Source organism: Pyrgilauda ruficollis, unplaced genomic scaffold, assembly GCF_017590135.1.
Source record: "Pyrgilauda ruficollis isolate IOZ18807 unplaced genomic scaffold, ASM1759013v1 scaffold67, whole genome shotgun sequence".
Lineage (NCBI taxonomy): Eukaryota > Metazoa > Chordata > Aves > Passeriformes > Passeridae > Pyrgilauda > Pyrgilauda ruficollis.
Genome location: NW_024528488.1, coordinates 278,408 through 301,601, shown reverse-complemented (window position 1 = coordinate 301,601; position 23,194 = coordinate 278,408). Strand labels below are relative to the sequence as shown.

At 53.9% G+C, this 23,194-nt stretch overlaps 1 protein-coding gene across 4 annotated transcripts in view; it reads right to left on the bottom strand.

The window, feature by feature from the left end:
* The window catches only part of MID2 (midline 2), a 63,412-nt gene that overhangs the window by 5,185 nt on the left and 35,033 nt on the right, over positions 1–23,194 (bottom strand). For 3 of the 4 annotated variants that reach the window (XM_041484589.1, XM_041484588.1, XM_041484590.1), the window contains exons 3-8: positions 15,559–15,654; positions 11,802–11,909; positions 9,551–9,699; positions 8,954–9,081; positions 7,827–7,970; positions 4,012–4,173 (exon numbers count right to left, since the gene is read on the bottom strand). In XM_041484589.1, coding sequence (XP_041340523.1) covers positions 4,012–4,173; positions 7,827–7,970; positions 8,954–9,081; positions 9,551–9,699; positions 11,802–11,909; positions 15,559–15,654 — 787 coding nt within the window. The remainder of the gene's footprint in view (positions 1–4,011; positions 4,174–7,826; positions 7,971–8,953; positions 9,082–9,550; positions 9,700–11,801; positions 11,910–15,558; positions 15,655–23,194) is intronic. The other variant, XM_041484591.1, reaches the window with a different exon arrangement.

Sequence of the window (23,194 nt, the reverse complement as noted above, 5' to 3'; positions counted from 1 at the left end):
GCTCTGTAACCTGATGGTAGCTCGTGCTGGTTTTCCTTGGAGCCCAGTTTGCTGAATAATTGAGTTGAGAAGCCTGAAAGTAAAGCTGCAAATTGGCAGTGACCTGCCCCCTCCTTCTTCTGGCTGCTCTGATCTTTCTGCCGTATCTTTTCCTGGCAGTAATGCAAAGAGACAAGCTCTGAGGAAGTGAGGTATAAAAATACTTGGCTCCATCAGGAGAGAGACACTCACAGCTCTGTTTCCAAAGGCAACCCCTTGCTAAGGTCAGTGTGAAGAAGTGGAGCCCAGCCCTTATCACTGGTTTGTGCTGGCATGTCCTGGAGCAAGTGCTTGAGCTCCATGCACAGGCAGTGAGTGTGATGGGCAGGCTTGGAGGGGTCGGGGGGTATTTCAGAGAACACAGCCAGGCACCTGCTACCCTTCCCAAAATATCACTCTGGCACTGGGAAAAAATATAGACTTCAGAGAGGTCATAACACTCCCAACCTCAACCCCTCAGCATGGGAGCTGCCAGAGGAAGGGGAGTTCTGACTGTAGCCCTGCTCCCACACCATCAGCAGCCTCTGTGCCCCCCAGCCACTGTTCTCCAGCCCTCCAGCCCTGCCCTGCAGACAGCTGAGGCTTGCGATGATTCCTCTCATCATTAACATTTCCTCTCATCATTAATGTGTAGCTCCTGGGATGGTCACTCAGATTACCTTTATCCCACAAATTCAGCTTGCTGGGATATTCCTGATAGCCTTTTGCTGGTCATCCCTGCATGAGGCTTGGGAGCTGTGGGGAAGCAGCTGCCTTCAGGGCTGGACACAGCAGGCTGCACCCCTGGAGCATTTATCAGCTGGATTAGCCCTCCCTTCCCGAGCAGAGCAGAGGAAATCCTGTCTGGCACTGGGTGTGAGGGAGCAAAGAGGAGGCAGCCAGAAACATGGTCAAGGTCAGTGGAATGCGGGGATGGAGCCAGGCAGAGGGAGGTGTGTGCTGGAGCTGCATCCCCACCCTGCAGGACCCCAGACACCCACCCCCTTGCCCTGGACCTTGCAGGGCTCCTGCACCCATCACAGTGAGCAGGGGCTCACTGGCTTGGGACGATCCTGTCACCCACCTGGAGGGACAGCGAGAACAGGCTGCCAGCTGCTTTACATAACAGCTATGGAAATGACTGGAATGAGATCTCCAGGAGCAGGAGACAACATCCAACGCTCAGCCAAATCCAGGACCAGCAGCCCAGCCCACCGGGGGTCAGTGCAGAGGTGCCACTGGTGCCAGCACAGCAGCTCCTCTGTGCCCCACTCCTCTGGCTGCAAGGGCACAGGGACAGCGCAGGGTGGAGAGGGCGGACAGCTGGTGACTGCATTTGGCCGAAAATGCGTGGAGAGAAAGGAGGGATGGATATGAACTCTGCACCCAAGGATGCTGCAGGCGCCCACCATGTTCTGCCCAGAGAGCAAAGAAAGCTGCAGGGACACAGGAACACAAAGCCAGCCCTCCTGCAGTCCGTCTCTCCTCTCTGCCTGCAGTGGCAGGGTCCCTACGCCCACCAGCCATCCAAGATGCCACATGTGGGGTACAGGACACCCACAGAGCACAGCTGCCAGCACCATCCTGTCCTCCCTGAGGACATCACCCTCAGCAAAGAAAGAAACAAAGGTGCAGCACTGTACTGCTGAGTCATCAAGTCATAGGAAAGCCATAAATCCATCTAAATTTTCACAGACTCCCTGCTGGGAAGTTTCTGCAGGGATCATCCTGCCTATAAAAACACCTGCACTAACGTGATTCAGTCAGTAATAGTGACCTTGCAGCCCATTGCTCAGGCATCAAACCCACTCCTGACATCTCACATGGGATGTGGATGGAGCCATCCTGTAGGACACTAAAGTCTTGCCAAGATATGCAGAAATCAGGAAAAGCCAGAATTGCAAGGAAAAATAAGGCCAGGATGCAGTGGCCAAGGCAAGGGCTGTAAAACCCATTTCCCTGCACTTCATTTATGGCAAGAGCTGGGCCTGTCCCTGCATTCCATCATTTCCAGCTACTTTTGGACACTCGCTTCTAAATAAGTCCTGTTCAGGCCCAGCCTCAGCAGAAGATGGTCTCTCTGACACTAAACCAAACCTGTTCTCCCAAGCTGCTCTGTTCAGGAATGCAGATTTAGTGCCAGCACTGACAGCGCTGATGCTGAGGAAATCGATGTCTCCTGACACTGACCTTCTGGCGATGGAGAGATCACTCCAGACATCCCTTCAGGAACAGAACGGGCTGTGAAATATGTTAATAGGCCGTTTCTGTGCTGAGCTGCTGACACTTCCACCAAGGTTACAGCAGTAGGAAAGCATGGGTGTGATATCTTCTGGATATTGTCCACTGGAAAAGGAGAAACCATGGTCCCAAATACCAGCAGGAGGAAAAGCCAGTGGGGGCATGCTGGGGCTGCAGCACCACTGGACACCCAAAGGAGCCCTTGTCCCGAGGTTGGCCACAGAAGGAAATAAATCAGTATATATTGTATCCATATATATGGCTAAATCAACCTTTCAGGAATTCAGAAGTTTCCATAAACACAGATGGCAGAGGAACACCAAACTGGTGGCAGAGACGGATGTGCCCATCAATGCCACATGCCTCTCCTGCTCAACATCTGAGTAGGAAGCGAGTCCTGTGGAAGGGACTTTAGCACACCCACAATCACACATAGCCTGTGCTAGCACACCCACAATCACACACAGCCTGTGCAGTGTCTCAGGTGGGGCTGCTCCAGGTTTCCAACATGCAAGAAGCTGCTGCAGACACATCCCTGCAGCAAGGGGAGCTCAACACCTGACTGGACTCTGATTGAACCCAGTCCATCCCCAAGCAGGAGCCATCAGAGCTTGCTGGCAGCTCTGGTGACTGGCACTCAGCTGGAATCACAGAGACCAGACCCTGTTCAACAGGAGCTGCCACCACGGCCATCCGCCCTTGCTACCAGCTTCCCAAGCCACCCATTCCTCACTCCCAGAGCGAGCGCCTTTCAAAGCCACTGAAGCACTGAGAAACAGCAACTGCAGGAGGGATAAATTTTTAATGAACAGGCAGATTGGGTTGGAATTTGCTCTTCAGCAGCTCCCTCAGCCCCACTGCCTCAATGTTGTTTTATTCAGTTTAATGTCGCGCAAAGAAAAGGAGGAGGTAGAGGTGATAAATCACCATGAAAGCCTTGCTCAGGCAGAAGCAGCTGTTGGGAGAGGGACAGATGGGAGGGCTGTGCTCACGAGGACCACAGAGAGACATGCAAGCACTAGGAAGGCACGAGCACAGGGCAGACAGCCTGGAGAGACAACTTATTCCTCCCCCAACATCTCACACTGTCTCTCCTGTGTCACCCTTCAGGCCATGGGTGCCACTGCTTCTGCTGTCTTTGCTGTCTTTCAATGGAAAAAGGTTTCCTATCACAAACCCTGGAGCTCTGTCTGTGCCAGAACACACAGGTCTAGCTCCACTGCTCTCAGAGCTCAGTTTTCCCTAAACACATTTAACCTTCCCTGGCATCCCCAGGAATATGGAAAGAAAAAGCTTCTGCTTTGTGTGTGGCTGCAAAGCCCCATCCACCACCATGGAGACACTTTTCAATCTTATGGCTTTCCAAACCACAACCCTCTTCAAGCTAAGCCACACACAAGAACACAGTTCTCTGTGACTCCTCGCATCAGCCCCAGAAAGCCCAGGGATGTAAAGCCACCAGAAGAATGGACCATTACGACCTAAGACCCCAGGGATGCGTGCTGACCAGAGCAGAGGGCTGATGGGAGCCCCTGGCACCACACGGGGTATCAGGAAACCTCCCTGAGGTAGGGAAGGAACAGAGGCACCAAGGGAGATGGGCACACCAGTGATCTAACAACACAGTGTTTCCATCCCACTGCCAGCCACTGCCCGCTCACCAGGGGCACTCAGCCGTACCCCAGGCACCCCGGTGCCCTGGAAACTCTCCTCCCCCAGCTGCCACGGCCAGCTGAGTGCCTGGGCACCTACTGTTGGTCTTGAGGCGGGCAGGCTCGCTGTTCCGGCTGCCCGCCTGGTTGATGGCCTTCACCAGGAAGATGTAGCGGGTGCCACTCTGCAGCCCGTGCACCGTGTAGTGGTTCTGCTTGATGTTGGGGACGATCATCCAGCTGTCCATGGAGTTGTAGAGACCTGCAGTGCAGGAGAGGGACAGAGATTTATTCCCAGGGAAGGACAGAATACAAAGCCTCTGTGCTGCTAATGCAGAGCTCATGACCCGTGTGTCCCTCGGAAGGATTTACCACCTGCCTGGGAGTTCAGAGTAGCACGGAAATTTCCAGAGATGATAAATCCCAGCAACACAGAATCTCTTCCATTATCACACAAAGGCAGTGTTGGTAAGGCAGGACCAGGGTTGCAGCACTGGCATTTTGGGATGCTGCCATGGGAAGTGATGGGGAAAGGGTGCAGAGAAAGGGAAATACAGCCAGCAGCACCCTCCAGCCAGGGCAGATGGCAGAGGAAGCTGCTGGTGCCTGGGAGGGGGTGATGGCCACTATCCTCCCACCACCACCCCACCGTCACTCTCTCCCATGTCTCCGCTCCCGCAGGACAGCCTCCTTCCTGCTCAAGGGCCCCAGTATGCAATTCCAGCAGCAGAAAGGGATGCACCTGCACCCAAATCGATGTGTTTGCGTGCTCCTGTCCAGTCTGCAGTGCTCCAGGAAGTAATAATCCATGGCTAAGGGAGGCTGATGCTTGGCTCCCTGAATAGACTGGTCTGCAGAGTGGTTCAAAGAAAATAAGCTCCCAGTGAAGGGATCCAGATACTTGGAAATCATTCAGCAGGCGGAACTCTTTCTGGAAATGGGAAGGAATGAAGAATCCAAGACCGTAGAGGTGCCAAACTGACTGCTGCAGTGATTTGCAGTGCCAGAGCTACAGGGCCTGGCATGTGTGGAAATGTAGTGCTGTACCTCAGGTGGGGTGACACAGCGCTCCAGGAAAGGGGAAAAGCCTTACATAGTGCCACAGGCTGTTCCTGCCATCGGCATGACTGGGATGAGGATCACCTGCAGCTGCCATGAGCACCTGAGTAGCTGAAGTGGGGGACAAAGCTCTGGGGCTCAGGGGAATCCGGGCAGCTACCACAGCACAGGGGTAGGGCTTTGAGCCAAAAGGAATAAGGAATCATGGAAGAAGTAGCTGGAGGCTTCCTAGATCTGGTGAGAGGTGAAGAGTGCATTGTGAATTTGGGGTGACTGGAGGTGGGGTTTCAACACGTGCAGGGCTGGGAGGCAGGAGCTGGGAATGCTCCACACCTTTTTTGCAATGGCTTCCAATTCATTTATCTTCAGTGGCTGGCTCAGCCGCAGGACAAGGGCAGGCTGCAGTCCCTGTCATCCTGAATTTGGTTTGGGATACACATGGGAATGGCTGAGGGGCACAGAGGAGTGTGATGTGAAGTAGAAAATACAACAGGAATTCCTAGATCTGGTGAGAGGTGAAGAGTGCATTGTGAATTTGGGGTGACTGGAGGTGGGGTTTCAACACGTGCAGGGCTGGGAGGCAGGAGCTGGGAATGCTCCACACCTTTTTTGCAATGGCTTCCAATTCATTTATCTTCAGTGGCTGGCTCAGCCGCAGGACAAGGGCAGGCTGCAGTCCCTGTCATCCTGAATTTGGTTTGGGATACACATGGGAATGGCTGAGGGGCACAGAGGAGTGTAATGTGAAGTAGAAAATACAACAGATGCGATCCTGATTGCTGCCTGCATGCAGAGCTGCTCTCGTTGGAGCACACAGCTTCCAGCCTGGCCTGGTCGGTGTCACCTTCCTGCAGGAACGACCAGCTGGGGATGCTCCTTTAGAAGAACAAGGTGGCTAAGAGATGACAACGAGAAGGACTTGACCTTCCAAGTAGGTTTCTTTTGCAAAACAACCTCAAAGAGCTTGGCCTTGAAGACTAACCTCCTCGCTCCTACCCTCACCAAAGCTTTAAAAAATCCCTTTTATTGCAGCATTCATCATCCACAAAAATGTCTGGCTCTTGCCAAACTCTTGGCTTTGATGGAAGAGTGAAGGGGATGGGTTCCACAGGCCAACTCTGCACACCTTGGAAAGGTATTTCCTTTCCTGGTAAGGCTCCCAGCCCCTGCTCAGTGTTCCAGGGTCTCTTCACATGAGTTCACACGGTCCCACGATCCAAACTGTGCTATTGCAAGGGACAATAAGTTATCGATTTTCTTCTCAGGGAATTAACTGATGTTTTCCTCACTTGTTCTACAAAGAGCAACCTGGAGGTTGCTGGCTGGCCAAGGAGGACACTTCTGACATGTGACCCTCTAGGCTCTCCTCCAGCACTGCCGTCACTGTTCCTCACAGTTCCTCCTTTCCCAATGCCTGTGCCAGGCCCCAGAGGTGGGCAGGTGACTCATTCCCAATTCCCTCGGTGTATGGAACTCCAAGCCACATGTGTCCAAAGTGGCACGTGGGAAAAGGTGAGAGCAGATCCTTCCCTGCCATCGTCCCAGGGCCAGGGCACAAGGTGCAGCAGGGGAAATCCTGAGTGGAAAAGGGCAAAATCCTCCTAGCTGAGGGTGAGGAAGCAGTGGATGCTCCATCCCTGAACAGTCCTTCTTCCTCAAGGAGCAAGCCCTGAGCCCAGAGCTAGCACACATCCCTTCAGACATCCCTCCCTACCAAAACCACGAGGTGACACCAGCAAGTCCCCAACTTGTCCACAGCTGGAAGTGCAGGGGACATGGACCTGGTGGCCATTCAAGAGCAGAGCAAGAGAGGTGGCTGAGCTCTCCAGGCTTCCAGAGGACAAAGAGCTGGAGACAACGTGCTCTAGCTGGGAAAGGGAGGAGAGCCAAGCAGGGCGGGTCTGGCTGCAGCAGCACCGGCACTCGACAGCCACCGTGGAAAGGAAACGCATCATCTTCTTTTCCAAAACAAGGGGAAAGGCTGGGCCAGGGCTGAGGAGGTGAGATCCAGCTTGGAAAGTCACAGGAAACTTTCCCTGGCAGCTTCCTGCACATTTCAGAGTGCACTGAACAGCCTTCCGGAGCCGTGACACCAAGCTGCCGGTGCCAATGTCCTTCCAGCCAGCAGGACAGACTGACAGCAGCCCAAACACCCGCTCTGAGGCACCTCGTCAGCACTTCTCACAATGGCAAGTGCTGCTAGGAAAACCAGAACAAAACTTTCTCACAAGCCACAGACCATCAGTGATTCTGTCCTCAGTCCTCAAATCAAATCCCATCCCTGTGAGACAAATCTGTGGCGCTGTGGAAAAACAAACTAGGTATGGCAGTAATTTTCATGAAAAATTACCAGGAAATATGCCTCAGAGCTGTCCCAGAGGGTTTATAAACCACCTTAGTTATCAGCCACGGAGCAGCCAGCGCTGCCCTGCGTACAATCCCACGCATCCACGGATCTGGGAGCTGTGAGATGGACAGGAGCCTCCAATGTTCCTGATGCTTCACCAAGCGCAGACCAGAGCACCTCAGGGATGCCCCCCACAACGAGGAGGTGTCCATTGCCCTGATCCACTAGCCCTTGGTAGATCATTTGCTGCTGTTTCCTCCACAAATACCCAGCCTTTAAAAACACTGATGAACTTAAGAACCTTTTCCTTACAAAATCCCAGAATGCTTTGGGTTGGAAAGGACCTAAAAGCTCATCCAGTGACACCCCCTGCCATGGGCAGGGACACCTTCCACTGTCCCCAGTTGCTTCAGCCTGGCCTTGGACTCTTCCAGGGATGGAGCAGCCAAAGGTTGTCTGGGCAACCTTTTGGTTGGGATTCCTTGCTGAGGGGGAGTGTGGTGACTTACTGATGAAGTTGGCCTGGCCAGTGAAGATGGTGTACTGGAGCTCATAGGAGCTGACGCTGAACTCGTCCTCTGACATCCAGTGCACAGTGATGGTGTCATGGGAGGCCGTGCAGAGCTCCTCACGGACTGACGGTGGGTTCGGTGCTGTGGGATGGCACAGACCACAGACTTTGGTCAGTTTGGGCTTTCCTTCCTTAAAAACCCAGGCCTTTTCCACTCATGTTAGGACTGAGATGGGCTTGCGGCAGGAGTAGTCTCTCAACACCAAAACCTCTCTCATTTAATCTGTCATTGTGTTTCCCACTGAACTAAACCTTTTAGTTTCACAAGGCATCCAGAGGTCAGAGCACAGGGTTTTCACTGCTTCTCCATCAGGTCTGACACCCTCACCCTGAAACAGGCTGAAAACCCGCTTCCAAATCCACTTATTTCCCTGCCCTGGTTGTGGAGTAAGTATTTTATCCCATAACTGATCTGGCCATGCTTGTGCTAATCTTGCACTGAAAGCTGATCTGCTTCATGATGATAAAATTGGATTTGGGTGAGTGAGGACGTCCTTGCCTCCCTGGAGCTCTCATCCCTCCAGTGCTCCAGCACAGGCTGATCCAGCAGCCCTTGCTGCTCCCAAACCACCGAGGGCAGCGATCAGTCTGTGCTGGGGCATCAGGGCAGCACTGAGGGGCCCACTGAGGTCCCAAGGTCCAAGGGTTCGTAATTTAGGACCAGGTGACCCAGAAAAAGGGCAGGAAAAGAGAAATGTTAAAGCACAGAGTGCCTTAGAAGAATAATAATTAGTTAATTCATCATTCCTCCTCTGTAATCCTTATGAACCGTCATACAATCCTTATCCCTCTTGCATCCTTATGGGCATCAGCCTCCCCCACCAGGTCATGGAGACCATAATTTTTAAGCTTTCTGGTCTTTTCCATGGGTCCTCCAGGAGCAGCAGTGTGAAACAGGAGGATGGGGACACGTCACTGTCCTGGGTACAGCACAGGCCCTGCTCTGCCACAGATGACCTGGCGCTTGTTACTGGTTAAGTCCTAAAATAGGTCTGCCAGCCCTTGGGGAGCACAGGGCAGGGGACTGAGGGCAAGATACACAGTGGAGCAGACCTGAGCACTCACCTGTTAGATAATCCAGCCCCTCCAGCAGCTTCTTCTCTCTGGAAAAATCTAAAGCAAAGTTTTCAAAGGCATCATTAAAATTGATATCTGGTATCAGGACTTGCGAGGATGCAGTTGCCATGGCGACCCTGGAAGGAAAGAAGGGACCATCAGTATGCAACAGGGTGCATGAGGGAGGCACAGGGATGGAGACAGCCTCCCTGTGCCTCACCTGCTGTCAGGAAAACAGCTACCTATGGACCACTGCTCCCACCCAGGAGGGTGGCCTAACCTGAGGACAGGTTCCCTGAGAGTGGGGGGGCTCCATCCCTGGGGTTTACAGCTTTGACTGGCCCCTGAACTCCCTTTGGACTGGCATTCCCACTACTTTCCTACCTCAGGGAAGGGGGCTTGCTTCCACAGAATTGTTAGGACCTGCCATGCAGCCCCTGTCCTGTGAGGGATGGGAACCTGGTTTATTTGAGGACAGCACAGTGGGAGGCTGCAGGGATGGCTGGGGATCTCCAGGGAAGTGACTGGAGGGGACTCGGGTCATCTCTGGGCAGGGACCTACAAGCAGGGGCCACCTCCAGCAGCAGTGTCCTGAGCCCAGCCCACCTCTCGGCCACATTCCTGGCAGTCTGCAGGAACCGTGCGTGGTCATTCTCCTTCAGGATGTGCTCGGCCTGGTTGATGAGGACTGTGGAGCGCTCCAGGCACTGCCGGCAGTTGGCAACCTGCTGGGCCAGCTTCCGCAGCTTCATCACCTGTGGGAGGAGCAGAAGCTTGAGAGGCACAGAGGGAAGGAAGCCTGAGCCAGCAGCTGATCATGGTGAGCAAGGAGCAGTGAAAGGGCACGGGAATGTCCCAATGGCTTTGGGGAGGGAGCACAGCAAAGCACTTCCCATGTTCAATTTTGCTGGGGGTGGGAAAGCCCCAGGGCACAACCTGCATCTGCTCTGAGGGTCCTTATGTGATGGACCCTGGAGAACAATGCATCCTCTCTCCGCTCCTCCTGTGCAAATGCAATGTCCCCCCATGCCAGCCCGAGGAGAGCAGGCTGTCATGAGACTCCTGCCAGTCACTCAGCACAGGGCAAGGGAACCTCAGCAACAGGGGAAGGGTTTACAGAGCTAATGGAAGATATCACATTCACAGGTGCTGAACTGAACTGCTGGGTGACCAAGGTATGAGGGAATCTGCATGTTCTCCCTCTCCCTTCTCTCAGGCTCCACACATCCATTGGGCCATTTGGCAGGCAAAGCAGGGCAGAACAAATGGAAAACCAAATGGCAATCCATCAGGAAAACAGAATTCCTCACTCCTCAGCTGGAGCACTCCAAACCAGCCACTAGAGGTTACTCCTTTCTCCACTGCTTCTGCAGACGGTTTGGGCACTAATCTGTGCCCTTCGCCTCTACCCAGCTGCCAATTGTAGGAAAACAACATCTTGGAGCTTCCAGGTCTTTCTAAGCATGGCTGGAACTGGACAGCAGAGCCTGGAAGAGTCAAGGAAGAGGGTGGGAAGAGCAAGCAGACAGACAGATGGACCGGCACTGTTATATAAAATCTGTTCCCTGGAGTGCTTGGGGTAGAAGCAGGATTTCAAAGCTCCCACTGCTGCCAGGGTGTCCTGGAGCTGCGCCGGTGGCTCTTCTGCCTACACACGTGGTGGAACCTGCTCCCAAACTGCCGGGCAGCATCTGTATTTGGGGCTTGGCCATGGGTACCATGGTGGGACCCCAGTGCACACCCAAGCTCAGTGTCATGCAGGCTCCCCTGGGCACCCTCAGAACTACAGCCCTGCAGCCCTCTCGCTGCTGCATGTGGAGAGCCCAGAAGATGAGGCTGATGTCTCAAACAACAACAGCTGGACAGCTGCAGAGCCAGCTGAAGGTTGTTGGGGCTGGAGAAGGGGCCCCAGGGAGGTAGGGCAGCACTGTCCTGGGAGAAACATCCTTGCTGTGGCTCCTGGAGATAAGCACAATACAGCACAACACAGGAGTGAGGTGAAGCAGTGGCATGGATGTAGGGGAATCAAGACCACGAAAGACCCCTGAAGCCTATGACCCATTTACAGAAACATCTGGAAGAATGGACTGTTCATGAGAACTGATTTGCAGGGAAAGTGAGAACTCCCAGGAAAGGCAAAACTTACCTGTAAAAAGGTCCCCCACATAAGCACAGGCAGTGCCCCCAGCACCCTGACCCATTTGTCATTCCTTTCAACCATGAGTACCTATGAATCTTGGGTCCCTTCCCCTTTGGGGTGGGATGCTACACATAGAAACCACCGGGAAACACCTGGAGCCACTGGAGGAAAGGTCCAAACAGTCCCACAAAGATGAGGGTGAGAAGCAGCTCCCTCTCAGCTGTGCTGCAATGCAGAGCATGCAGCCTCTGCTCTCTCTGCAGCACTGGACTATGGCCCTTCAATATTAATTCCACATTATTCTATTAGAACCACAGTGATGAAGAGCCCTGAGGAAGCTGTCTGGAGTGATCCAAACCTCTGCACCGACTTGTCACGCTAACCAACACACTGCTCCTCCTCCAGCCAGCACATGCTTCGTCCTTGGCAGAGGAGCCCTGGGGCAGCAGCAGTGACGGACACCTGGATATGGGCTAGCATGGAGGGAGGCACCAGGGGACACCTGGAGTGTGGACAAGGAGATGCACCGGTGCTGCTCAAAGCAAACCCTTCATGGCAAGGCAACACACGCTGCTGCAGCCCCTCTGCCCGAGGCTGGCACATGGCAGCATCACTGGCTGCAGGAGTGCTGCTCCTAGAGAGGCAGACCCTGCAGTGGCCACCCCGTGGGCACAGGAGGGGACCTGTGACCAGGACACATGAGCTGGGACCCCTCACCTTTGTCTCCTTGATCTTGACAGCGATGACCTGCTTGCGCTGGCGGATGATCTCCATCAGCTCATCACACTCCTCCATCAGCTTGGCCTCGTGCATGGCTGTGTTCACCTGGCCAGGAACAGCAGCACACAGGTGTCGGGAGGGATACACAATACACAGATTTTAGGAGGGACATATGACCCACAGGTGTTGGAAGGGACACACAACACGCTGTTATGGCTGTGCTCACAGTGGTGCACACACAGAGTGCACTGGGGCACAAGCAGAAGTTCCAGTCCTCTGCCTCCAGGGAAGACCAGTATCCATGGTCCTCCTTCCATGGGAGGATGGACAGGACAGGACAAGGGGGAATGCACTTCATAGAAGAGGAATCAAGCCCTGGCACTTCATTGAAGCACACTACAGGACAGAAATCAGTTTTCCTCATTTTGTACTCCCAAACCTCTCTGAAACAAGGAAGCCTTGAGTGAACCACATTTTTGTTACAGGATCTTTTTTTAAACCTGGCCAGCAGATTATGCAACACTGGAGTGGGAGACAGCTGATGGTCTGCAAAGAGAGCTCCACTGAGGAAAAACAGTGGAAAATCTTCCCAATCTGCTGCATGTGGCAGGGGGTGGGGAACAGCCCCAGGGTTTGGAGCCTGCAGCAAGCTGCTGTGGCAGAGCTGCTGTGCTGCTGTGGCAGAGCTGTTGTGGCAGATCTGGCAGCACCCTGGTCCCTCAAAGCTGTGTGACCACAGGGATGGCTGTCACCCCAACTTCCCAGAAGCACAAACCTGGACACCCCCTCTCATTCAGCTTCTGGGACACATGAGGGTGAGGGAATATGAGGCTGAAGGCTGTGCACAGCAAGGGGCAAGAAAGAAATGTTGGGCCAAGGGACAGGGGGGGAGATTGGGGCACCTCAGTTTGGCCCTGGGTCCACCCCTCCAGCCAGCTGCTGCCCAACAGTCCAGCTCAGGCCTAGAGTGCTCCCCTTCCAGGATGGCTACAGGACAACATAAATCTGTAGCCATCCACAGCCTAAATCTGAAAACCTGCCCAGGGCAAGAAATCTCCCCTCAACCATGCTGATGTTTGGGGGGCTGAAGGCAGGTAAAGCTGCAAAGGACACCACAGTCCCTTTCCCAGTTGCCTTCTACTTCAAAACAGGACATTTTCAAGGCTGGGGATCCCCCAAAGGGCCAGCAGAGCACAGAGGGAGTACTGCAGACCAGAACTGCTCCACTGGCAAAGCCCTGGCTCAAGAGCACGTGGACACTGGCCAAACCACTGTATGGATGAGCCAGCTCCCAGGTAAATGCTGGCTCTGGGGGTGAATACTCAGCAGGTGCTATGGCTGCAGGAAAGCTGGGCAGCTTTTAGTTATAACAAGGGAGAGAAAAAACATTTCACTCACCTCAGTGCTGGGGGGCGAATGTGCTAGGGACAACAGTCCTGAAATAAACCAGCTCTGGGAAAAGCCTGTCCTGCCCCTCGTGGGGATGAGAAGCAGCATCTCAGCCCACAGCCTGACTCATGCGCAGGCAAGCCTCCTCCTGGCAGCTCGAGGACAGACAGAGGACCCCATCCCACCTCCACAGTCCTCAAGAGGTTTTTAGCTGTGGAGCAGCCGTGCCTTGGGGACACCAAGCTCACACTGAGGCTGCCGTGACACAGAGGCCACAGTCCCCTGGCACACCTGCAGCTTCTGCTCTGCCCACAATGGGACATTGGGCTGGTACCATCCCTATTTTACAAACTCAGCTTCTCTGCAGGGTTGTTCTCTGCCCTCCTTGGTCCACATTTCCATCACTGCCACAGGATTTGGCCATTTCAGCCTCTCTCAGCACAGCCGCCCCATGCACCAGAGTCACTCTGAGGGGCAGCACAGGCTCAGGGCCTTGAGGACACTTGCAATGCCTTTCTCTGGGGTGAACCCCTGTCCCCCAAGGTGTTCGTGGCACCATTCTCTAGACATGCCATGAGACTTACACCGAATGTTTCTGAGGAGCAGAGTTCATGGGGATTGCATGTGCCTGCCTGTGTGTCATGTCTGCAAATATCTCAGAAGCAAAATTCCCTGGAATCAGATTGATGGAGAGCACAGATATTTTCTGCTTCACAGTTTACTGTGCTCTCTGCGAAGGGGCCTCTGAGGGCCTGGCTGTGCATTCAACATAGCTGAGAAATGTTATTTGAACTGTTATTTTAAGCAGAGTGTCTGACAAAGCTGAAAACTCACAAGCTCTGTCAAAAGTGACAGCTTAGAGGTCTCAGACTCTGAGGATCAGACAGAAATACCAAATATCTTTCAATTTATCCTATGTCAGGTCATTAAGACATCGGAGCTGGATTCAAAGGAATGGGTTTGGAAGGACATCCAGCCACATCCCTGCTCCATCCCTGGTGGGTTCTCATAGCCAAAGCATGGCCCATCAGAGCAGCAAGGGCTGGTGACTGTCACCAGAGCTCTGCAAAGTCATCCTGCCTCCTTCTCTCTCTGCCAAACATCCATGCTATCTGTATTCCCAGACTCAGTCCAAGCCCACTGAGCCCTGTGGAAGAGGAAGCCCAGGAGAGACCAATCCAACAAAGCCATTCCTACTGAATGCCCAGGCAGAGAGAAGCAGGACAAACCTGTGACACAGAAGGCCAGCGGTGCTGCAGAGCGAAGTGGGATTTTTCTGCTCCTTATTTTGGCTGGAAGTTCAGAGCATCTCAGCGCCCTCCTCCTTCTCTTTGCACATTGTGACAGCGGCTGCCAGCTGCTGGCGGCACACTCGGCCCTGCTGGCACTCACAAAAAGGGCTTCTGCGCTCACTTCCTCTTGCCAGATCATCAGGACATTATTGAGGGAGTGAAGAACAAAGCCCTGATGCTGCCTGCAGAAACCACAGGGCTTGAAGCACCTTCATGGCCCCAGACGCCGGCTGCTCTGAGATTCAGGTGGTGAAGGACAAGCTGCAGCTCCCTAGGCAAATGCATCATAGATGCTTTGCTGTGGGGAAACGGCTCCACCCTGCACAGGAGGATCCCTTGTCCTGCTGCAGTACCCCTGCATCCCGCTGCAGCATCCTTGCATTCTGCCACAGCATCCCTCCATCTTACTCGCAGCATCCTGAGGCAACATCCCCACATCCCACCACAGCATTCCTGCATCCTGCTGGGCCCATGGGATGGCTTGGGGGAGTGCAGGGGAGGCACAGGACTTGCATGCCCTGCAAGGCCTGGGGTGCTGTGGGTGCAGTAAACAACTGCTGTGTTCCCTCAGGCACTGGCGAACTCCCCCTGAATCCATGGCTGCGATCCCGGCAGCTGCCTGGGGTTTAGTCCTATGGGAAGCTGGTGGTTCAAGGAATTGCTGCATGCTTGGTGTCATCCAGCCGAGACCTCTTTGCAGGCTCAGTGTTACCCAGTTGAGGAGCCTTGTTACAGGCTCAGTGTCATCTGGCTGAGACCTGTTTTCATGTTCAGTTTCACTCAGTCTTCCACCAAAAGCAGCTGCTGCCCCCAGCACAAAGCAGTGGGCAGGTCCTCCTGCCTAGAGCCAGCTCAGCAGCCCATGTCTCTTCTCAGTGGCTCCCAGTCATGACAACTCCTTCAGACCCCTGGGAACCATCCCTGAGTTCTCCACTGCTTGGGACTACTCCCCACACTTGTCTCTGCTCCCAGGGGAGCCCCAGGAAAGGACTCTGGGGTGATCCGTGCATTGACTCCCTAGAGCTGGGAGCTGCCCCGGGCACTTCCCCCAGCCCCCCCTGGCCCTCACCCACCTCCACTTGCTGGCAGATCTGTATCAGCTTGGCCATCTGGTTTTCCAGTTCGCTGTTGCGTTTAACCAGGTTGGTGAGATTTGTCTCCAGGGTTTGCTGCAGGTCCAGAAATGGGAGAAAGAGGAAAAATACAGAGATCAGCAAAGCTGGAGTGTCCTCAGTCCCCTGCCAGCAGCTGAGAACCTCTGCCACCAAGCACACTACTTGAGGGAGGGGCACTGGAACAACTTTGGGCAAAGACTCTGGGGGTCCTCGGCAGCTCCTGCCCATGCCAGCGGGCTGTGCCACACACCGAGCGCAGCACCGCGGTGACCCTGGCGTGTCACTAGGTGGGGAGGACAGCATGGGTGTCTACCCTTTGCCACCCCTTTGAAGAGCAAATTTTGACTATTTTCATCATCAATTTTGTTCTGCACAGGGTGAGGGAGATGAACAAAAGCCTGAGAAGCCATGGGAGAGGGATGTCTTCTCTGCCAGCCACTTCAGCTGGAGCTACAATGGCACAGGCAGGGAGAGCTCAGCTGCACTGAGCTGGTTTTCATTCCCCAGCCACGCTGCCCTTTGCTCACTAGAGCAGATCTCAGCCAGATCACAGCCAGTGGATCTGGGCCAGAAGACTATGAGCAGTGGATCACGGCTGGTGGATCCCAGCCAGCAGCTCCTGACCAGTGAATCATGGCCAGCAGATCTCTGCCAGCAGATCACAGCTTGAGAGGACAGGGATGCAGGGGCTGCTTTGGTGCCCACAGGCTGCACTGTTCTGGGAGAAGGAGGGGATCCAGTGAAGCACGGATGAAGAGCCCATTTGAGGGGATATCGACACTCGTGGCCATGGGGGGAACACAGTTTCTGGGTTAACAATTTCAGAGACAGCATTGCCAGTTCCACGTGCTCTGCTAACGCTTTATAACAAAGCACTCACTACCTGTTGCAGCACTTGTCAGGAAAGGATATCCTATTAATATTTTAAACTCCAGGGCTGGAAGAGGGTCCCTGAGGTGGTTCATTCATCTGCAGGTAGGAACTGCAGTCTGAGGCTTTCATCTGACTCCAGCAGGCCCATAAACATGGCCCCTCTCTGTACACATGGGTAATTGGGAGCTACTGAGCCAGGAGAACTTGAATTACAGGCACAGAGCACAGGCAGAGCACTCATTCCTGAAAAACCAATGGCTCCTAAAATATCCCAAGCTTGTTTGCAACCCTGAAAATTGCTGGCCAAGGGCAAGTAAGGCAAAATGCAGGAACAGGCTGGAGAAATGGAATCAAAACCAGAGAGCCTTGGTTATGTCAGAAGGGTTTGCAGAGTGGGGCTGTATGGATAATGGAAAGCCAGCTGCTCCCACCCTCCTCTCCTCATAACCCAATATTATAAACACCATTTCACTACAGCAACGAACATTTCACTTGCTAATTACCTCCCTCATCACCAGCGTGGCTGCACTGAGGTTGCAGCTTTGAACTCACACCAGTCTGCTTTAATCTTCCAGGCTGTGATGGAGGGCAGGGAGGGGGGCCAGGGTACAGCTTTGAAGCACAAGTGCCCACACCCCATTTGCAGCATCCCAAGTTTTCTAGGGGATGGTCTCATTCCTCTCATCCACAAACACAGACGAATCCTGTCCCCGAGCACCAATCCCTTCATCACACATCCTCTGTGGCAATCGGAGGTGCCATACTGGTGCCAGTGAGGGTTCCACAGCCCTTTGCTGCTCCCCTGCCCCTCAGTGCACCCACAGACCCTCGCTGCTAACCCCTCTGCATCCCAGGAAAACACAGATGGAATGTTTCCATCTGTTTGATGTGCTGAAACGAATAAAATGGGCTTGAAGCCTGGATCACACCAGCTGGTTATTTTGTAGGTGTATATAAATTACAGCAATTACAGGGGTTGGGTTTTAATTGCTTTATAAAATGCCTGTCAATACCCCAAACCTCCACCTTCTCTCCTGAAATGCAAATAGGTGATTTCTCTACAACTGGGGAGACAAGTGAGACAAAGTGATAAAAAGGCCTTGAGCAGGAGTCACTGGGAAGAAGGGCCTGGGTCACCCAGGAACAGCAGGGCCAGAGAGGGAAGTGCCCAGGCACCTTGGGACAGGGGCTGAACCTCCCCCATGCCAAGTGTCAAGGGACCCACAGGACCAAACCCTCCCATGACTCCAGCAGAGTGCTCAACACCTGCACCCCTTTACCTGTCAGTCACCAGATACACAATAAATCCATTCCCACCCCGCCAGAGGAGAGTAATCACACAACACTGACCTGCAAGTACCAATGCTCATGTTTGCTCAGTTACAGGCACAATGAGCAACAACTCCTTTTCCTCCAAATACCAAACAAGCAGTTGAACTAAACATGGATTTATTTCTCTGTTTGAAGAAGGCATCAAGGTTGCAGGCTCAAGACAACTTCAGGAACCATAAATACGTGGTGTCCTCCTAGTCCCTGTGCTTCATCAAACACAACCTTGCCTGTGCCTGGCCACAGGTGCTCACCATGGCCAGTCCCCAGCCCATCCACCATGGCAGCTGGTTCACTCTGAGAAACGCTGTCAGCCTTGTGGCTTTAACCAGCTGAGAGATGGAACAGAGCAGGCTCTGAGCCCCAAGCAGGTGGCCAAAGAATAGACTCCCTACGCATCACACAGACCTGAGGGGGGTCCAAGTCCCCAGGGGTTTGGGCCACGCAAGCCTCAGATCTCCTCCAGTGGCATGAACTTGTGGGTGTGGGATGGGAGGACCTGGGGAACCCTGGAGCTGGGGAAAGCCCTAGGGACAGGAATGCAGGGGTGGTGGGTGGCTGCTGCCATCCCTCAGCACTGCTCAGGAGCAAGAGACTCAGCCTGGCATGATGGCACAGAGGGTGTCCTTTGGCTCTGCCTTTCCCCAGAGAGGTTTCTGCATTTATCCTCACGGGAAGGCAGCCGAAACTGGAGTGTGATACTTCCAGCGATTTACTCAGGGCTTTTCTCACTGCCCCTGTTCATCTATAATCACTTCCAATAATGGAGGCAAATCCCTGCCCTGATCCTCCTGCGTACCACAAACACGTATCGTGTGCATCCACAAACCCACGTGCAGGCACACAGATACCAAGTCAAACCCACTCCAAAATGCTCCCTACATGCCCAAGTGGCAGGAAAACCAGTTCCTGGAAGCCAGCAGCATTCACCAGCCTCACCTGGACAGGGCAGGGGATGAGCCCCTGCAGCGGCCATTGGGGATTGCTGCCATGCTGAGGATGCATAGTCAAGCCCTTGGGGCTGAGGATGTGCTGCCAGGTCCCAGCACGGGGCACAGTTCTTGCTGGGTGTCCTCTGACTTGTTTTGGAGCAGCACAGGGAAGCCAGATGTCACCAGGACATTGCCCAGGGCATCAGGAGTCTGCCATGGAGCTCCTAAGGGAGCTGCTCATTTTTTAGAACCACAACACTGTTGATAGCATGAGACAGCTGTAATCGCACTGGAGCCGTGGGAACCTCCACCCATGCCCCTGTTCCTGCCAAAACACCGCTCTGCACTGAACTCCTGCCCCAGGCACCCACTGTGGGGATGATGGAATTGATGTGGTTTGTCTCAGGAATGCTGGGGCAGCTTTCTGGGGAAGCAGCAGCTGGACAGGGTAACCTGCAGGTAGCTCCCACCAGGGTCGTTCCGACCCCATCTTCTCTGGGGGGATTTTGAAGCAGGACAGTGACAGTGGGGTTGGTACAGCATCCTCTCACTCCACTGGCAGCTGCCTCTGCACTGCCAAACTAAAATCACAGAAGTTTGGAAGGGACCATAAAGCTCATCTCATACAACCCCTTGCCATGGGCAGGGACACCTTCCACTGTCCCAGGCTGCTCCAAGCCCTGTCCAACGTGACCTTGGACACTTCCAAGGCATTGACAGAACTGCACAGATCAGGCTCCTCTCAGTGGCCACAGCAAGTCCAGAGCCTGGCATTGCTCCCGTGCCAGCAGGCGCTCCCACGCCCACCTCCCATGGCTGCACAGAGGGCTGAACATGGCACTGCTCACTGCCAGCCCTGGCAGCAGCACATACAGGTGATTCAAACTGGAAGAGGGGAAATTTAGGTTAGATATATGGAATACATTCTTCCCTGTGAGGGTGGGAAAGCCCTGGCACAGGGTGCCCAGAGCAGCTGTGGCTGCCCCTGAATCCCTGGAAGTGTCCAAGGCCAGACTGGACAGGGCTTGGAGCAACCTGGGATAGTGGAAGGTGTCCCTCCTCAGGAAAAGGGGTATAACAAGATGAGCTTAAGGTCTCCTTTAAGCCAAACCATTCTGTGATTCCATAATTCTATGTTTAGAATAAATTCCCACCACCAAGAAAAAAAACAACTTTGGGGAGAAATGTGCAAAGCCAGTCACCTACTGGGCTTTGCTCAGAGAATGTCCCTAGACAACAGGACATGTGACAAAGGGACAGGACTGAGCTGCCATGTGTGACATTAATGCATTTTAAGTCACTTTGGAGCCAAACAGACTGAGTGAGAGCTGAAACCTCTGCCAGCATTCAGGGCTGCTGTTGCCCCACTGGCAGAGCTGACCTAGAACCCAAGCAGCTCTGCACAGCATGGGCGTGGGGGGCTCTGATGGTGCTGAAGAGTCAAGAGCCAGAGCCTGAGCCAGGCAAAGGGGCTCTGGCAGTGACCCCGACATGGAGGGGATGGGGACCGGGGGGATGCACTCAACCCACACACACCTGAGGGTGTGGCAACATGCCCCATGTCCCTATATCAGTGTGAGCAATAAAAGAGCCGCTCCAAATCCATTAATCAGGTTTAATCCCTGATGATCTATTAGGCTTAAACCCTGCCTTGCTCTTTCTACACTTACTTCAGTTGGGAAGCAGCTCTGGAAGGAAGCTCCCTATGGGGAGCAGGGCTGGGGATGCAGGTGGCACACGGGTAGGTTTGTCACAGCCAGGGCCCCCAGCCACATCCACCCTGAGCCCTGTGGTGGGAGTCACCCATGCTACCTGGGCACACAGTGCTCCAGCCATGTCCCCAGTGCCCAGCTTGGGGGTGGCCCCAGTCCCTCCCCTTCACCTCACAGAAAGCACAGGGTAATCCCAGCCTGGCAAGACCTAAGGCTGGATACTCTGACAGTGGGGTAAATCCACCACTTCAGTGGCCACGCTCCAATTTGTAAATGGGATGAAAGAAAGGAAGGAACTGTCAAGAGCCCACAGCAGCAGCTGTGCTGGGCTGAGCAGGGACTGGGGGAGCAGGCAGGCAGGTGGGATCCATGCTCCTCCTCACAGCATTCCCGCATGGGCTGCATCAGTACAAACTGTGTCTTGTGTTTCCTTGGGAATTTAAATTGAGGGGAGAAAAACTAAAGCAGAAAAACTCGAGCAAACAGGGTGAGCTGAGTATGGGATTTGCAGCCGCTCTGAGTATGGGATTTGCAGCTGCTGCACGTGCTGCTGCCGAATCAGCACATCCTGGATTTGTGTCTTGTCGGCTCTTCTGCAGCTTCTTCTCATGGGCTGACCCAACCAGCATCACCCAAATCTGCCTGCTTTTGGGAAGCAAACCTGTTGCTTGTGCCACATGAGCTAAAAGCACACTGTCATGCAGCTGCCTCACCCATGGGTCAGTGTGGCTCATACCCACACTCCTATGGGACACCATTACTAGTGCCACACATCTGTGGTGGCTCCAGCATTTAATTATGCCTGCAGAGCTCCTCCTTTTCTAGGGTGCATCTCAACTGAAGAAATGAGAGGGACAGAAATGGCTGCAGGTAAAACTTGCTCCATCACCTGCTGATGGAGTGACCTAGGGTCCCACTCACCTCCTTCCAATGCCTCCTCACTCTTTGGCCTCTGTTACCCAGGAACGTGACCAAATGTTCCTGCTCCTACAGACAACTGAGGGCTGGGGAGTGCCGCAAGTTCTCCTGTAAATCAAAGGTGTCCCGGGGAAAAGTCACAAGGGGGAAAAGTCACACAAATTACTTTAATGTTGTTGTTTCTCCAAAGACGCTGATTAGTTGCAGACTTGGTCTGAGCATTGTCTTGGCAAGGTTTGTGTCTGGCTGCCTGGTGCAGCTCCAGGGTGCACATTCCCTGTTCCTCGTTTACCCCTGTCCCTGTGCTACTTAACAGCAGTAGGGGCTTTGCTTCCAAAAATATTCCTCCAGGCAAAATACCGTAAGAGCCCGAACACCTGGAAGTCCTTGGCTGTCCTCCTCAGCGCAGGGAGAAGAGAAATGGCTGGTGGTGGGAGAGAATCTCTGCCGCCGGAGCTCGGCCACGCACGCACGTCTCCCACAGAACGAGCTGTTCCTTGGCACGCCACACGGGCTGTTGTGGCAATCAACACACACAGGTAACCAGGGCGACACCACACCACAGGGGAAACGCCAGGAGTAGATGGATTTCATTCCCTCACCAGCAATGCTGGGGGCACAGACACGGGGACACTGCTCCTGCAGGCTCCGCTCATGTCGGCAGGCAGGGCTGCCAGCCCCGATGGATCGTGTGCACGCAGTTTATCACAAGGCTGTGTTTTTATGGCCTCTCTGTCTCCCAGCAGGAGGCTCCAGCGTGTCTGTCAAAGCTTGTTACCCCTACACCAGAATTCTACTTCTCAAAACAGGCAGAGGATGAACAAAACTTGGCATAATAAATGGAGTTTTCCCACACTGATGTTCTTAGCATTCCCAACTGCAAGGTCACTGAGCAAAAGTATTCGTCTTCACCAAATCTTCCAGTTTTAACCCTTTCCTCCCAACAGCCGGTTTCCTGGCTATGAGAAAAAGGATGGGAATAAGGCAGCTGACACACTCCCTGTTAGGGGGTGACCAGACCTTCTCCTACATCGTAAGTGTGCGGCTCCACCAGAAAGTCTGCACAAGGCAGAAGCCTGGCAAAGCACAGCACATTTCTGCAGTTCCTGGAACTGGAAGGGAAGACCAGGAGCTACCCAAAGACAAGTTCAGCTTCCACACTTCCACCAAATACACTTCCAGCAGAGGCTGGTTCCCTTCATTCCTGTGACAGGGCACAGCACAGCAGCGTTGTGGTATTCCCTTTCCTGCAGCCTTCCTTATCAACCAAGACATTTTGGGACAGATCTTGACACCCACTTCCAGGCCATGGGGAGGCAGGGCATGTGGCAGGTCAGCACCCGGGCCACAGCCCCCCCAGCAGTCAGAGGGCACGTGTGAGGCACACGGCTGCTGCAGCACCAGACATCCTCCCAGCCCAGGGTGGGGAACTCCTGTGAACAAGGCAGGTGGCAGCAGCTCCCACAGCACACCCAACAGACTGCAGAGGACATTTAATGCCACCCTGCACTGCCTGCTGCCTCAATGGGTATGATGGGGCCAGCAGCACCCAAGGCAGCTGTTTGCATCTGGGCAGGTCCCCCAGTTCCCCAAGCACTCACCAGAATCAGTGAATCCCAGAATGGTTTGGGTTGGGAGGGACCTAAAAGCTCATCCAGTTCCACCCCCTGCCATGGGCAGGGACACCTCCCACTAGATGAGGTTGCTCTAATCCCCTGGCCTTGAACACTACCAGGGATGGGGCAGCCTCTGGGCATCACAGAGGTTCAAACTGGCAGAAATGTGTACGGCTGATTTAGGTCCTTCAGTCTTTACATCCTTCAATCTCCC